General features: G+C 55.2%; 1 protein-coding gene across 1 annotated transcript in view; it reads left to right on the forward strand.

The window, feature by feature from the left end:
* The window catches only part of TAF4 (TATA-box binding protein associated factor 4), a 71,083-nt gene that overhangs the window by 34,667 nt on the left and 20,729 nt on the right, over nt 1-15,687 (forward strand). Inside the window, exons 2-8 of the mRNA XM_061207927.1 lie at nt 6,007-6,173; nt 7,444-7,563; nt 9,582-9,701; nt 10,871-10,993; nt 13,090-13,179; nt 13,701-13,946; nt 15,452-15,599. Coding sequence (XP_061063910.1) covers nt 6,007-6,173; nt 7,444-7,563; nt 9,582-9,701; nt 10,871-10,993; nt 13,090-13,179; nt 13,701-13,946; nt 15,452-15,599 — 1,014 coding nt within the window. The remainder of the gene's footprint in view (nt 1-6,006; nt 6,174-7,443; nt 7,564-9,581; nt 9,702-10,870; nt 10,994-13,089; nt 13,180-13,700; nt 13,947-15,451; nt 15,600-15,687) is intronic.

Genomic DNA, 15,687 nt, shown 5'->3' on the forward strand with positions numbered 1-15,687 from the left:
ATGATGGTGAGAATCCTGTGGCGTCCTGGGTGAGGCGGGTGGAGTGTCCCCAAAGTGTGGTGAGGTCGAGGCACTGACCAGCTGCTCTTGAAGGAGTGAAACCCTGGGGCCGGGGCCGGGTCCCACTCGTGAGCCGGCCATGAACCGGGCTCCCTCGTGGGCGGCACCAGGGCAGCACACAGGTTGGTGTGGTTGCCGTGCTCTGCCCTCCGTGCCTAGGGCTTGTGAAGTTGAGGCCAGGATGCGGGAGCCCCGTGAGCACTCGTCTTAACCCTTCCCATCCCCCTACCCCCGACACTGGCCTTCCTGGAGTCACAGCTCTGCAGGTTTAAGCACTTTCTTTTAGGTGGTGTAAAAGGCAAACAGCCACAAGGGCGAAAGGAACATTTAGGCCGTAATTTAAATCAGCTTCACCAGCGTCCGTGTTGGCGTCTTGCTGACTCTGCTTCCGTTGGAGTAGTTGGGGGACCCCATCCCATGGGGACCTGCTGGAGGGGCAGGCACCCTGGGCAGGGCTGGGGGAGGTGGTGTGGCAGGAGGGCCACCGTCACGCTGGCCAGTGGCTGTTCTGCTGGGCTGTTGGGTCTCAGGGAGGCTCCACGAGGCCCAGACTCCTCTCTCCGCTGCTGCGGCCTGGGGCCTGGACGGGACGGTCCTGGGAGCCCTCCCCGCCGGCTCCCCTGTACGGCTAGGAAGCGTGTCACGGCTCTCAGGAGCGAGTTCTCCAGCTGTGTGACACCACGCCACGTGCGGGTCCCTGTGCCCCTGTCCCGATGCTGGCTTCTTCAGTGTTCGTGTCGGGGTTTGGGGGCAGTTTCATTTCGCACGTCTTGGTTGTAGAGGATCTGCCTTTCGTAGCGCTCTCTCTGCAGACTCTCTGCACCGTCCGGCAGGTGACGGTGCTGGGGACCCTTGTCGGGGTGGGGGGGCAGGGAGGGGTCTGGTCCATCTGACCCGGCCGCTGTTCCCTGCTTGTGCCAGCGCAGCCGGGAGCCCCCCCGAGCCCAGGTGGAAGGACGAGCGTGTGTGACGGGGGTGAGGTCGAGGCCGGAGCCCCCGAAGGTCATGCTGAAGAACATTTCCCCAGAAGCGATGTCTTGCAGGTGGACGTTCCCAGGCGGGGCAGAAAATGCCTGTTTAATTTGTAGTGTAGCTCTGGCTGACCTACATTTTGGTTAAAAATACAGTGAAAAATGTTGGCATGAAAGGGGTCAGAAGAACCGTAACATTGGGTAAGAACACTTGAGTTGATGTCGAACTCTGGTGACTGAGGGCGGCTGGGATTCATTCAGTCCTTAAGGGTTGTTGGCTGTGCCTGGGCTGCGATGGGGGACGCGGCCCCACCCCTGCGGAGCTCTCTCTGCTCTGCGGCCGCGTCGGCCCCCGGCCTCCCAAACAGGCGGTGCCATGTCTGTCTGACGTATGAGCACGCGGAGGCTCGGTCACGGCTGATGTGGGTTTGTGCTGCGCGTTGTAATTGAAGAACCTGAGCTCGCACAGTAACAAAAAATAGAAGATGCCTGTCTTCATCAGTAAAGAAATCATAAATACGTTCTGGATGAAATATCATGTAACCACTGAAAATTACGGTTCTGAAAAGAAATTACCAAGCCAAATATCAACAAAATTACCCCAATTTTCTTTACGGTTATCAAAACACATATGTTATACATGTGCACATAGGACAGAGAGTGGAAAGAAATACACAGTCTAGTAGCCAAAGGAGATGGGGTTTCTGGAGATTGCTGTCTTCCTTGTACATCTCCATGTTTCTCAGGTTTTCTCTCATGAACACTTATCTCAATACTAAGAAAGATGTTAAAATTATTTAAAAACGAAACCCTGAATGGCTTTCTGGCTGCTTGAACTCGCCGTGTCGTGCTTGTTGCTCCTGCACGTTGGCCGGTTTTGGTTCCAGAGCGTCCTGAGTGGAGGGGTGAGGGGTGCAGGGAGGGGGACCTGGGCAGGTTCCCTGCCTGCGGGGCCTTCTGAAATGGAAGCTGTGTTCAGTGCGACAAGTTTGACTTCCTCCCCGACGTAAGGCTGGGATGAACATGGCCCATGCATACAGCCCTCCTCTGGGTCGCTGTTCAAGCCAGACTGCCTGGGTGTGTGCGCTGGGGCCTCGGGGGCTCCTGCGGGCAGCGCCGTGCTGTGCGGGCCCGCGTCAGGGCTCCTGGGAAGTCACTTCCCCGCCGGCCTCGGTGGCCCCGTCCGTAAGGCCCTTCCCTGAGTCGCTCCCAGAGCTGGCCTTGCGCCTGCGGAGGGGTGACGACAGGCGGCCTCCTGGCGTGGGTTGGGGCCGGGTGGGGCCCCGGGTGGTGCCCCGGGTGGTGTGCGTCCCAGGCCGCCAGTGCTGCCTGTTGCAAATGCGGGGGATTGCTCTTCCATGACTTTTTTTTATCTAAAAGTCATTTCAGTTACATTTTGAGACAGAGTTGTGTTTCTTTGCCTTTGAATGGATACTGCATAGTTATCTGTTTGAAGTGAGCGTGGTAACCAGAGTTTACAAGATCCAGAGCGGTGATAGTGTCATTACTGCGGGGTGTTTGAGGCCGTGCTGCTGTTTGGATTCACCCCGGGCGTCGAGTGCACGTCTGACTCCGCTTTTGTCAGAACCAGTGACTGTGCACGTGGTACCCAGGGAAGCTGACAGGTGTCCCGGGCGCAGCGCCTGCCCGTGGAGCCGCTGGCCAGACCAGCCCCGTGGCCCTCATGCCCAGAGGCTGTTGCTTTCCCGTGTCTGTAACCACTCGAGACGTTTTCAGTGCTGCAGAGAGGTCTCGTCACTTCCAGGGTCCAACAGTCACTTCTTGGAGGGACCTTTGCTTCCATCCCCAACTTGCTGTCTCACCATAGGCACATCACACAGCCCTAGTGACCATTTTCCTAGACTTTTGTGTCCAAAAGACCACCGTCCCTTCATGGCCATATTAATCCCGTTGCTTTTCATGAATATTATTTAAACATTCCTTTATATTTCTGCAGACATCATTTTACAAGCAAACGAGCATTCGATAATCAAAGTGTAGGCATCAGCTGCCCCATTAGCAAGTTTGAAATTGGGGTGTCCAGCCGTGGGAACTGCGGGGGCCTGCTCGGCTGCCCTGCTCCCTAGAATCCCTGCGAGGAGGGAGCAGGGGTCTCTGGATGAGCGTTTGAGTGGGCCGGTGAGTGAACGGCTGGGTGTTCACCGAGACCCCTCTTTTGGGGGCCCCAGCACAGGCATGGGCCAGGGTGGGTGGCTGTGCAACACCCCGCCACAGAGGCCCAACCCTGACTTCTTTGGCCCCTTGAGCTTCCCCCTGGCCCACCAAACCTGTCCCGAGCGTGGCGCAAACTTTTTAGGGCATGGACATACATCAGTTCCGGCTGTCAGCCTGCCAGGCCTTTCTCTCCTCAGTGCTTTAACAAGTTCCCAGGTTTCAAAAGAGTGAGTTATTTGCAGCAGCTGATTTTTTTTTTTTTTTAGCATGGCTTATTTTATTTTTTTATTTTTAGTTTTATTTTTTTAATTTTTATTTTATATTGGAGTATAGTTGATTTACAATGTTGTGTTAGTTTCAGGTGTACAGCCGGGTGATTCAGTTATACATAGACATATAGTCATTCTTTTTCAGATCGTTTTCCCATATAGGTTACCATAGAACATTGAGTCGAGTTCCCTGTGCTATACAGTAGTCCTTATTGATTATCTATTTTATAAATGGAAGCGTGTATATGTTAATCCTAACCTCCTAAATTATCCCCCCCCAGCCTTTCCCCTTTGGTAACAATAAGTTTGTTTTGTAAGTCTGTGAGTCTGTTTCTGTTTTGTAAATAAGTTCATTTGTATCATTTTTTTAGATTCCATATATAAGTGATATCATATGATATTTGTTTTTCTTTGTCTGACTGACTTCACTTAGTGTGATCATCTCTAGGTCCATCCACGTTGCTGCAAATGGCATTATTTCATTCATTTTTTTTTTTTTAACATCTTTATTGGAGTATAATTGCTTTACAATGGTGTGTTAGTTTCTGCTTTATAACAAAGTGAATCAGTTATACATATACATATGTTCCCATATCTCTTCCATCTTGCGTCTCCCTCCCTCCCACCCCCCCATCCCACCCCTCTAGATGGTCACAAACCACCGAGCTGATCTCCCTGTGCTATGCGGCTGTCATTCTTTTTTTATAGCTGAGTAATATTCCATTGTATATATATATCACATCTTATTTATCCATTCATCTGTCGATGGGCACTTAGGTTGTTTCCATGTCCTGGCTATTGTGAATAGTGCTGCTATGAATGTAGGGAATGTGTGTATCTTATCGAAGTATGGTTTTCTCAGGGTACACACCCAGTAGTGGGATTGCTGGATCGTATGATAGCTCTATTTTTAGTTTTTTTAAGGAACCTCCATACTGTTCTCCATAGTGGCTGTATCAATTTACATTCCCACCAGCAGTGTAGGAGGGTTCCCTTTTCTTCACACCCTCTCCAGCATTTGTTTTTCGACTTTCTGATGATGGCCATTCTGACTGGTGTGAGGTGGTTATCTCTTTGTCATTTTGGTTTGCATTTTTCTAATAATTAGCAGTGTTGAGCATCTTTTCATGTGCCTCTTGGCCATCTGTATGTCTTCTTTGGAGAAATGTCTGTTTAGGTCTTCTGCCCATTTTTTGATTGGGTTGTTCGTTTTTTTGATATTGAGCGGCATGAGCTGTTTGTATATTTCGGAGATTAATCCCATGTCGGTTGCATTGTTTGCAAATATTTTCTCCCGTACTGTGGGTTGTCTTTTTGTTTTGTTTATGGTTTCCTTTGCTGCAGCATGGCTTATTTTAAAAGGGATGTTTTGGAGGGAAGCTCTCGTAATGGGCATACACGTGGTTCTTTTGGATCAAGAGTAGCAGATGTGACCCCAGGGAAAGGCCTGTTATTTCCTGATGTCATGATGGGTGTCGAAGGAGCCGGGACCCAGCGGCTTCAGAGACTTCTCAGACTTGTGAGTTGGATCGAACTCCTGTTTGGTTCAGCAGGGGAAAGCCTGATGTCACTTGTGAAGCTGGCAGGAGGTTCTTGGACCTGATTTTCAGCTGCCTCGTGGGAGGACGCAGGGGCTGCCCAGGCAGCAGGCTCCTTGGTCGACACCCCCTTGCCCGGCTGCGTCGCTCTTCAGTGGGGTGCCTCGTGCAGGGACCTCTGCTGAGGCCTCGCTTTGGGAAGAGTACGGTGTTTATGGCGTTTTTAGGTCTCCCCTTGCAGCTCCATCACTAATCTGTCATGGGAAATCAAGTGTGAAAGTTGTGTTGCTGTTTCTAATGGAATCTAGGATATAATTGGTTGCCGGTTTTTGAAGCTGGAATTAACGCCAAACCTGCCCCCTAGGGTTGGGCTTCCAGTGATGTAGCTGAAGCACCGTGAAGTGCAAGTGGTCCTCCGTGTCTCTGTGTCTCTGTGGTGGGCACCCCAGGTCGTCGTGGGCACAGCACTGCCCCCCCACCCGAGAGCGGTCCTGTTCCTGGAAGGAGTGTCAGGGCCTCACAGGACTGCAGGCAGGGAGCCCTGGGCATGTGGGCTGTGGGGCGCTGTCTCCCAGGGCCCAGCCCAGCCCGAGGGGACGGGGGCGGGGACACCTGCTCCAGGGCAGGGCTCGGGTCTGAGGCTCCAGCCATGACCTCCCGCCAGACACCTGCTGCCTTGTGAACTTGGCCACGCCGGGCAGCCCGTGTTGGGAGCACACGAGGCCCTCGGCTTCCGGGCCTCCTGACCTGCAGGCCAGTGCAGGGGCAGACCGCGGCGTGAGCAGCTCGGCTGCCTGGCCCACTGTTGCTGTTTGAATCCAGGAAAAAAATCCTTTTACGTTTTTGTCGTGCTGCGGACCCTCTTTCTCGGCAGGTGTGTTTAGAGTTCCGCGACTGTGTTTGACAGCTTCTCCTTCCTCCTCTGAGCTGCCGGGCTCCCCCATGGAGTCCGGCCCTGGGACGTGTTTCCCGATGCCAGCTCTCCTCCCCCAGGTATGGTCCTCGTGCGCAGCGAGAACGGGCAGCTGTTAATGATTCCTCAGCAGGCCCTGGCCCAGATGCAGGCCCAGGCCCACGCCCAGGCCCAGCCTCAGACCGCCATGGCGCCCCGCCCGGCCACGCCCACAAGTGCCCCTCCCGTGCAGATCTCCACCGTGCAGGTGAGTGCGAGCGCTGGGCCTGGCGGGGGTGGGGGGTGGGGGGTGGGGGGTGGGGGGAGGGGAGGGGGCGGGGGTGTGTGGCGTGGCCCACGTGAGGAGCTCGGGGTCTGCCGCCGGGACCCCGCCTGGGCCCTCCCCTTCTCTCCTGTGACGCCACCTTCCCGGGCCTCGGTTTCCTCCTCTGCAACGTGGAGGTCCCGCATCTCGCCGGTGCTGCTCTCATAGGGCTGTTACGGGACCAGTTAGGACGTTTAGGTGCCAGGGATAGTGGAACAGAGGGAGCACTGAGCAAGTGTCAGCTCTTCCTGCCAGGGAGGCGCGGAAGAGCTTTACAGGATTATGTTTAACAGTACTCCCCTCTCCCCCACAGACGTTGAAGCCTTTAGGGGTTACTGCCCTGACCCCTGCGGCTGTGGCCCCCTGGGGTTGTGGAGGGAGGATGGGTTGGATGCTTGAAGCCCAGTGCCTGGGACTCGCCCCTCCCCCCAGGGTTCTGCCTCTCAGTTTCCATTTGGGTCCATGCCCGCACATCACCTCTCCCTACTCTGTCTCCTGATGCCTTTCTGTCTCGTGCTGCCGTTCTGCTGTTCTGAGCCGGTTGGCTGGTTAGAGACTCACATGGAGATGAGGAAGATCTCGAAAACTCTTTTCTCCGGTGATTTCAGCTGCGTTCCTCTGGAGTTGAGACCCCTGCCGCTGTAGACAGGGCGTGTACGTGCGTGGGGACTCACAAAGGGCCCTCCCCTGACTGAACATCCAGAGCAGGCCAGAGCAGTTTTCAGGGTCTGTCGAGGTCCGTCCAGTAAGACGCAGATGTGGGATATTTCGTTTTATGTACCCTAACTATGTAGGACAGTTCACTTTAAGTGTCTCGTTTACTTCCTTTTCTGCAGCACTGTGGCCAGTCTTTAGGCCCAGGGAACACGTGCTTCTTACTGTAGTGCCTTTGTTACTTTTTTAGTGCTTGTGGCCAAGATTACAAGAAATCCACACGAGTATTGATTTCCCAGGTGTATGCGTTCCTTAAAGGCCAGGTCGGAGACTTTGTTAAGGAGTGTATTACAGTTTATACGATGGAGGTTCCGATCATACACTTTTACTTGTTAAGGAGAGTTTAGACTTAGGGTGGCTTCCCTGAGGCTGGTGACTAGACCTTGGGGGCCCTTGAGCGCGCTGGCTCTGTACTAAAGGATGGAGTCTTGGGTGCGCCAGGTGCTGGGAACTACTTTCACTTGTCTCTCCTTCTAGGCGACTCCTCCTTGTTTTTCAGGCACCTGGGACCCCCATTATTGCACGGCAGGTGACCCCAACGACCATAATCAAGCAAGTGTCTCAGGCCCAGACGACGGTACAGCCCAGCACTGCGCTGCAGCGCTCTCCCGGGGTTCAGGTGAGGCTGGGGCTCCGCGGTGCCCACGACGCAGGGGTCAGGCCTCACGAGTTTGGGTGCTGGATGCTAAGTTTTGGAGTTTGGGGAACACAGCGTAGATCAGAGTGGCTTTTCTTTAAAGTCGCATAGAGTTTAACAGCAGCAACAGTCTTAAAAGCTTCCCACTGTGCCAGAAGTACAATTGAACATGTCGCCTTAGTAACTGACGGTGCGGCAGAGAAGATCTACTGCGCGGAGGGGGGGTGGGGGGTAAGCGTGTGCTGCTCGCGACCTGTTCCTGCACCGAGGAGGACGCGTCCTCACTGTGTATGTGCGTTCATGCGTGCGATTCTCACAACACCCCTCCCTGACGGGCGCGGACACGTGCGGTGTGAGAGGCTCCGGACCCCGATCCCGGTGTGGCCTCGGCCGGCCTCCCTGCAGCCGCACCTCGTCCAGTGCTCTCTCCGCTCACCCTGGTCTTGTCCTCCTTTGCCTTTTGGCGTCTGCAGCCGTGACATTGCTTTTCAGAACAGCTGGAGGAGCAGTTGGGTCCCAAGTAACTGAGCTCAGTGGTCTCCCGCGACAGGAGCTGCCCAGGCAACGGCGCTTCCTGAGACGGGGTCTTCTGGCCTGAGTTCAGTCTGATTGGCGCATCTGAACTTCAGTTATAGTGAAAGGAACCTTTTCTGAGAAGGTAGTGAAGCTCATGGTCAGCTTTTGCATGAGATTTAGTAGAAAATAAGTTTATCAACATAGTTTCCCACAATCTGAGAATTATCCAGGTGAAACGTGTATTCATCCGACCAGTAGAAGCAAGTGTGAGGAATAAATTTTGATGTAAAGGAAAACTCCCAAGAATTGGAAGTGCCCTGGCTGTTTCTGGGTGTCCCGAAGCAGCTCTGCTCTTCCCCTTTTGCGGCCCAAAGATGGCTGTTGGTCAGTTCTTTTACGTTTCTCCTCTGAAGTTTTTTATTTGCCATTTTGTAGTTACAAAAGTAATACGTGCTTAACGTTACAAGTAAAATACACAGATGATATAGGAAGAGCCCATCATCTCTTCCAACTGACAGTCCTCCCGTGAAACCAGTGTCCACAGCCTGGGGGGTGCAGACAGCTGCCCGCCCACCGCCCGCCGCCCGCCGTAGCGGCCGTGCCATCAGAGCCCCTTGTGCGGCAGGCAGGGCGCCGGGGCCTGGTTGCTTAGAAGAGCCGCAGGCGAGTCACGCTCGGGGTTACACTGCCCCCTACCTTCCGAAGTCGTAAGAGAGTAACGTTTAAAAAATTGGAGAAGTCTCCATTTTTAAATTGGAAAAGTGCTAATTAAAAAAAAAAAAACAGTAAATATTTGCATCCTGATTGTTCATGTAGACTAGAAGTTTTGGGAATTTGACCGAGGACAGTTGTTGTTTGATGTCTAGTTGTTTGCTGGCTTAAATATATTCGTTTAGCAAAGTAGCCCTTCCCTCCCAACACCAACTACATCAAGTCCCCGCCTGCTCTGAAAACCCCCTTTCCAGGATGTTTCTGGATGTGACTCGCTTTGGGGGAACAAAGAAAGGTTGGTCCGGCAGCGGTGGGGGAGCCCGGGACCCCGACGAGTCCTGGTGCCGCCCCCCGCATGGGGGGGGGGGCGCCTGCCCGTGTGGGTGTGACGTCCTGGCTTCCTTGTCACCAGCCTGCCTGCACGAGCCAGGTGACGGGCTTTTCAGTTGGTTTCTCTGTTTGTTCTTTTCAGTTCTGAGACGGGATCTGGTTTGGTTATTAAAAGATTATTTGTTTTGGTCACCATGTGACTTCTAGGATCGACTTCTGACAACCAGGTTCTTCCCGGCCATTGGCTTCGTTTCTGTCAGTTTTTGCTGCAAAATACTGCTTCCTCGGTGCTCAGGAAGGTGGCCCTCGGGGACGCGGTCTGCCGCGGGGCTGGTGTGGTCCCTTGAGGCCGCATGTCCCGTGGGGTCCCGCCTGCTACAGGGAGTCTCACGAAGGCCGTCTCCCCGCAGCCTCTATCTACCTTGTGTTTTGGCTTCTCGTAGCCTCAGCTTGTTCTGGGTGGCGCTGCCCAGACACCCTCACTTGGGACGGCGACAGCTGTTCAGACGGGGACACCTCAGCGAACGGTCCCGGGGGCCACCACCACCTCCACAGCCGCCACGGTGAGTGCCGCCTCTCGGCCACGTTTTGGGGCCATGTGTGTGGTTCGTGCTGCCTCAGAGCGCTGGCCGGCCCAGGGGAGCCACAGCCGCGGACGTGGGGATGCGTTGGGGTCTCCACAGCCCCATATGAGTAGGTCTGAGGGCAGTGGTCTCTGCAGGGCCGCAGGAAGGGTCCACCACCCTACACGAGGCTTTCGGGCCGTGGGGGACATCTGTGGGATGGAGCCCAGACCAGGTGTGTTCAGAGGGGTGACACGGGGGCTGCACAGCGGTTGCGGTCTGTAGAGTGGCAGTGTTGCCCTCTTAACATTTATTTCCAGCAGTTTTCCTGCACACGTATGAATCTTTAAACCAGTGGGATCGTGCTTTATTTATGACTTAACGTTTTTCATGTTTCTCTGCTGAGTATTTTTCATCATCTTTAGTATCTGTGCCATAATTCAGTTTCTTTTATTGTGCACTTAGATAGGTATCAGTTTTTCTTTATGATAAGCAACATCAAGGTGAATGTCTTATAGATCATCTTTTTTACATTTATTTGTTATTAGTTACATTTCTATAAGTAGAATTGCTGGGCTGAGTGAGCTGTAAACTTGGGTCTGGGCCTCCAGAGCACATGTCCTGGTTTATACTCCCATCATCAGGCCGTGAGAGTTACTGCATTTTCCTCAAAGAAGTTTAAGAAAAGAAATACACATTTCTTTTTTTTAAAAATAAATTTATTTATTTTATTTATTTATTTTTGGCTGCGTTGGGGCTTCGTTGCTGCGCGCGGGCTTTCTCTAGTTGCGTCGAGCGGGGGCTACTCTTCGTTGTGGTGCGCGGGCTTCTTACTGTGGTGGCTCTCTTGTCGCGGAGCACGGGCTCCAGGCACGCGGGCTTCAGTAGCCGCAGCACGCGGGCTCAGTAGTTGTGGCACGTGGGCTCCAGAGCACAGGCTCAGTAGTTGTGGAGCACGGGGCTTAGTTGCTCTGCGGCATGTGGGGTCTTCCCGGACCAGGGCTTGAACCCGTGTCCCCTGCATTGGCAGGCGGATTCTTAACCTCTGCGCTACCTGGGAAGCCCAGAAATACACATTTCTTATGTGACACCCATATCTTAGTTAAAAGCTGTGATGAAAATCTGCCTTTTAAGAGTTTTTCGCTTACATCTTTTTAACTTCTATCCAGGAAACTATGGAGAACGTGAAGAAATGTAAAAATTTTTTATCTACGCTAATAAAACTGGCTTCATCTGGTAAACAGTCTACAGAGACAGCCGCTAACGTGAAAGAACTGGTACAGAATCTGCTGGTAAGAGCTCTGTACGCCGGCCCTTCTGCCTTAGAGCGCTGTACTTGGCCATGGGGGGCGGGGCGCGGCCGGAGTTTGGGCCCCTCTGCCCACCACCCTGCCATCCGCTCGCCAGCCCGGCTTCTCGGAGCCTCACAGCAGGACGGCTCCCCTAGGAGCTCCTTTTCCACCCCGTCAGTCGCTCGGCATGTTGGCCGCAGAGGAGCGATGTAAATTCACCAGATGGAGGGTGTTTAAAGGCCCTCGCTCACTCCTCCACCTGCTCTACCTTTTTCACGGAGGATTTTTTTTTTTTTAAATATTTATCTATTTGGTTGCACGGGGTCTTAGCTGCGGCTCACAGGCTCCCTAGTTGCGGCAGGTGGGCTCCCCAGTTGTGGCATGCGAACTCTTAGTTGTGGCATGCATGTGGGATCTAGTTCCCCGACCAGGGATCGAACCCGGGCCCCCTGCATTGGGAGCACGGAGTCTTATCCACCGTGCCACCAGGGAAGTCCCTTTCACGGAGGATTTTAAGTGATACAGAAGCGGAAAGCAGAGTGACAGCCCTTCTGGGCCACCTGCGGGCTTCATCGGTCATGAGTTCTTATATGACTTTGCATCTGCTGCGCCCCCGTTGCCACCCACAACCCCTCCCCAGTCTCATAAATATTTCAGCACGGATGCCTGGACATAACCTGTGAATACAGGATCCCTCGCAGCCCCCAGGTGCCCAGAGGCTGAGTCCAGTGTTGCCTGCAGGTCTCGGTCAGAGTCGGTCAGGTCCACCTGTGGCAGCTGCCTCTGTGTCGCCGGTAACCTGGGGGTCCCCTCCTTCCTGCTGTTTTCCTTTCCTCTCGGTTTCTCTTTGCAAGGAAACCTGGTGGCTCAGCAGACGGGCTGTTGGACGTTTCTGTCCTGCTGGTGGGTTTGCCGGCTCAGACCCTCTGCTCGCAGCCTCCCTTCCGTGCCGAGGGCTTGGGCTGGAGGGGAGCCACCCTCGGGGGCTGGCTCTGCGCCGTCTCTGCAGACCACGTGGGTTTGGGGCCAGAAAGGAATGAAGTCCCGCTCTCACAAGCAAAAATGATCGCTTCAGATGCTCCTTAAATCTTTTCAGGAAACTCAGAGATTGAAAAATAATCTCACCTCCTGCGAGGAACAAGAACTCCCAGCTTTTTGTTTGTTTTAATTATAACAATTTTACCTTCTAATGAAAATTTCTAATTAAATAAATGCCGTTCCCTTTCTTCCCACGGTCCTTTGTCCGTGGTCCCTCCCCGGCGCTGGAAGCGTGGGCTCGTCTCGTTGACTCTCCCACCCCCCCATCCCCTCACCTCCAGATGAGCCCAGTGCCGTCCCCCTTGTGCTGCGCCCTTATCAGGGCGCCGAGACCCCCGTTCCGCCCTTGTTACAGGACCTCTTTGCAGCCCTGGCCACTCCCCCCTTGAACTGGGCCCAGTCAGCCATGGGCTTGGCTGCTGGTGGTAGGTGACCTCGAGTGAGAGGGCGCAGGTGGGCAGAGTTTGTCTCGTAGGATTCCCAGGTGTCGGCAGAGCCGGCTGGGACGGTGCTGACCCCTCCCGGGTGCCCGTGCTGTCCCATCCCCCAGCCCTCACACCCGGCTCGCTTTGGTTTCCAGAGCGGGGTCTGGGCCCTCTCGTCTGGGCGCTCGCTTCTCCCTGCCGGCGCCCCAGCTGCTCTGGGGTCTCCGGCGTAGGTGTGGTCTTTCTGGGTAAGGGTGTCCCTGGTCTGCGGTACCTTCCAACTTGGTCACGAGGGTACTTTTAGGCTAGTCTGTCACCTGGCAAAATGCCTGACCTGCGGTGGGTTAGGTGCCACATAAATGTCCTGTGGGAGCTGGTGTACGGAAGTCGTGGAGTGGGCCAGTGAGCCCAGATGGGGCGGGGCGCAGGGAGGGCCGGGGGCCTCAGCCACGCCTGGGAACCCGTGTCAGCTGAGCACGTGGCCCCCGGGCCCGCCCGCACCTTCGTCCAGCGCAGGACCTGGCGTGAGGAGCAGCCAGTCCTAAAACGCGAGACCAGAGAAATGCTGCGTAAAGTTACGCGTGTGCGAGTTTGTATTCGTGGAGGAATTTCAATGTGAATTTTATTTTTAAGGACGGAAAAATCGAAGCAGAAGATTTCACTAGTAGGTTATACCGAGAACTTAATTCTTCACCTCAACCTTACCTTGTGCCTTTCCTGAAGGTAACTTGAAGCCCCCTGCGAGCACCCAGCGTCGGGTGGGGGACGGGCGTGTCCCGGGGAGGGGTGGGCTCGCACGGGTGTCACCGGTGCGTTTGCAGGTTTCAAGCCCCCTGAGACAGAATGCTAAGTTTTCTCTTTCGAGGCTTCTCTGTAAGTTGCGAGACCCCCGCCCCTGAGGCCACAATGTCGTGTCCCAGCCGGGGACTGCGAGGGGCCCTCTCCCCACAGACGGGGGCCCCGCGCTGCTGGGGCGAGGGTGTCGCTCAGATGCCTCCACTGCCTTAACGTGCTTGACTGCATTTCAGAAATGGCGCTTCTGGTTTGTTTTTTAAACAAATTGCAGCCAGTTGTCACTGAGGGTCACCCTGCTCAGCGGCGGTCGGGGGACAGTGGTTTGGGATGCCGGCACCCGGCGTCCGGGGCGTCTCCTTAAGGCCCCGACCGACGCTGTTTGGCCGAGGACGTGTTCTCGTTTTCTGAGTCGAGGAGGGAGCCAACCCTGTGTCTGTCTTTCCGCCCAGAGGAGCTTGCCCGCCTTGAGACAGCTGACCCCCGACTCCGCGGCCTTCATCCAGCAGAGTCAGCAGCAGCTGCCGCTGGCCTCGCAGGCCACCACCGCGCTCACGGCCGTGGTGCTCAGCGGCTCGGTGCAGCGCACGGCCGGGAAGACGGCGGCCACCGTGACCAGCGCCCTCCAGCCCCCTGTCATCAGCCTCGCGCAGCCCGCGCCGGTGGGCGTCGGCAAGCAGGGGCAGCCCACGCCGCTGGTATGGAGGCCAGAGCCTTGCCCTGCTCCCCTGCGCGTGCCCGGCCGCCCATGGCTCAGAGAGACTGCCAGGGAGAACCCGGGGCGGGATCCGAAATAGTGAGGTGTCAGCCAGGGGCCGAGGCCCTGCAGCTTTGAAATTTATTTCTCAGTAAAACGAAATAAGCCTACTGAATTTTACCCTTTGGCACGTCCGTTGTCTGTACTGTTTCGGGCGTCCCTGGTTTAAATGGACACAGTGTGTTTGCAGTGGATCTTTTAGCTGGACGTTATCTTTGATTAGGAGCAATGGCCCAAATACACGAAACCGACGCTAAGTGCTTGGCGCTGGCCACGTCAGGTTTCATGGTCTAGAGCCCAGCTCTGCAGCCGTTGTTTGGGGCTCAGAGATCCTCGGGAGGCACGGCTGCTGATGGTGGATTTATCTGTGGTTGGGATCCAGGGTTCTGGTCGTGTAGCTATAGAAAAGGGTGTCTCTGCTGGGAAGAGTTTAGGATTGAACATGCTCCTGCAGGCAGATGGGCTTCGCCCAGTGTAGAAAGGCAGTTGCTATTTTTTTTTTTTTTTTTTTTTTTAATTTCAAAGGGATTTTGTTCCTATACAGACAGTTAAAAAAATTTAAAACAACGCAGGTTCTCACGTCACTTTCATAGGTTATGGAGTGTAGTTTACGATAATGCTCAAGTGATAACCAGGTGGGGAATCAAGGTCATGAAGGGTGGTGGTCTCTCACCTGCTCAAGTTAAAATCTGCGTTTGTTCTTGCCTTGATTGGTGGTGAGGAAGACAGACTCCCACGGGAGGTGGAGCCGTGTGTGTGCTTCCGGCCAAAGCGCGGGTGTGAGATCAGGGCTCGCTCGCATGCCCCTCACTGGAGGGTTGGAGCTCTGCCGCGCCCTTGCAGAGTCGGGCACCACCGGTCCATTGCCTGCTTCCCTTGAAGGCCGTAGGGACGTGCAACCTGGAGGCTCTTCCCTGAGTTCGTGGCGAGACTTGGCCTGAGCCTCCTGCAGGCAGTCGTGTGCGTGCTCCTTGCGGACAGTGTGAATTTTCATAGGTTTTGTTGCAGAAATAGCTGGGCCCCGGGCACCACCCATCCCTCCCCGAGTGCGCTGTGACATAAGAGTGTGCCCACCAGGTGACCTCCGTAAAATTCAGCAGCTGGGTTCTGATCCAGCCCTAGAGGCTCTGGAAGGGATCAGGGGGCGCCCTGGCACCTGTGCTCACATCTGGGGAGAAGTCGGCCGTTCCACGCTGGTTCACAGGCTCAGCAAACACTGTCCTCCGGGCGCTGGCCTCAGGGCCCCGTGGGTGGCTTCCGAGCAGTTAATCTGCCCCCAGGAGCTTGCAGCCGTGGCGCCTGATGCAGTGCCCGCGGCTGACCCTCCTGGTCCTCCCGGAAGGCTGCCCACCCCCGCCCCGGGCAGGGAACAGGTGTGGGAGCCCCCTCGGGCGGTGGGGACGGGGGTGGGACGTGTGCTCACGTGCCCCGTGGGCTCTGCCCCAGGTGATCCAGCCGCCGCCCAAACCTGGAGCGCTGATCCGGCCACCGCAGGTGACGCTGACGCAGACACCCATGGTGGCGCTCCGGCAGCCCCACAACCGCATCGTGCTCACCACGCCCCAGCAGATCCAGCTGAACCAGCTGCAGCCAGGTGAGGGCCGGTGGCCGGGCCGCTCTGCCCAGGACCCCATCTCCCTGTTTTTTTAATTGTGGTGAAACTCACGTAACATAAACTTGGC

Source organism: Eubalaena glacialis, chromosome 13 (assembly GCF_028564815.1).
Source record: "Eubalaena glacialis isolate mEubGla1 chromosome 13, mEubGla1.1.hap2.+ XY, whole genome shotgun sequence".
NCBI classification, from domain to species: domain Eukaryota; kingdom Metazoa; phylum Chordata; class Mammalia; order Artiodactyla; family Balaenidae; genus Eubalaena; species Eubalaena glacialis.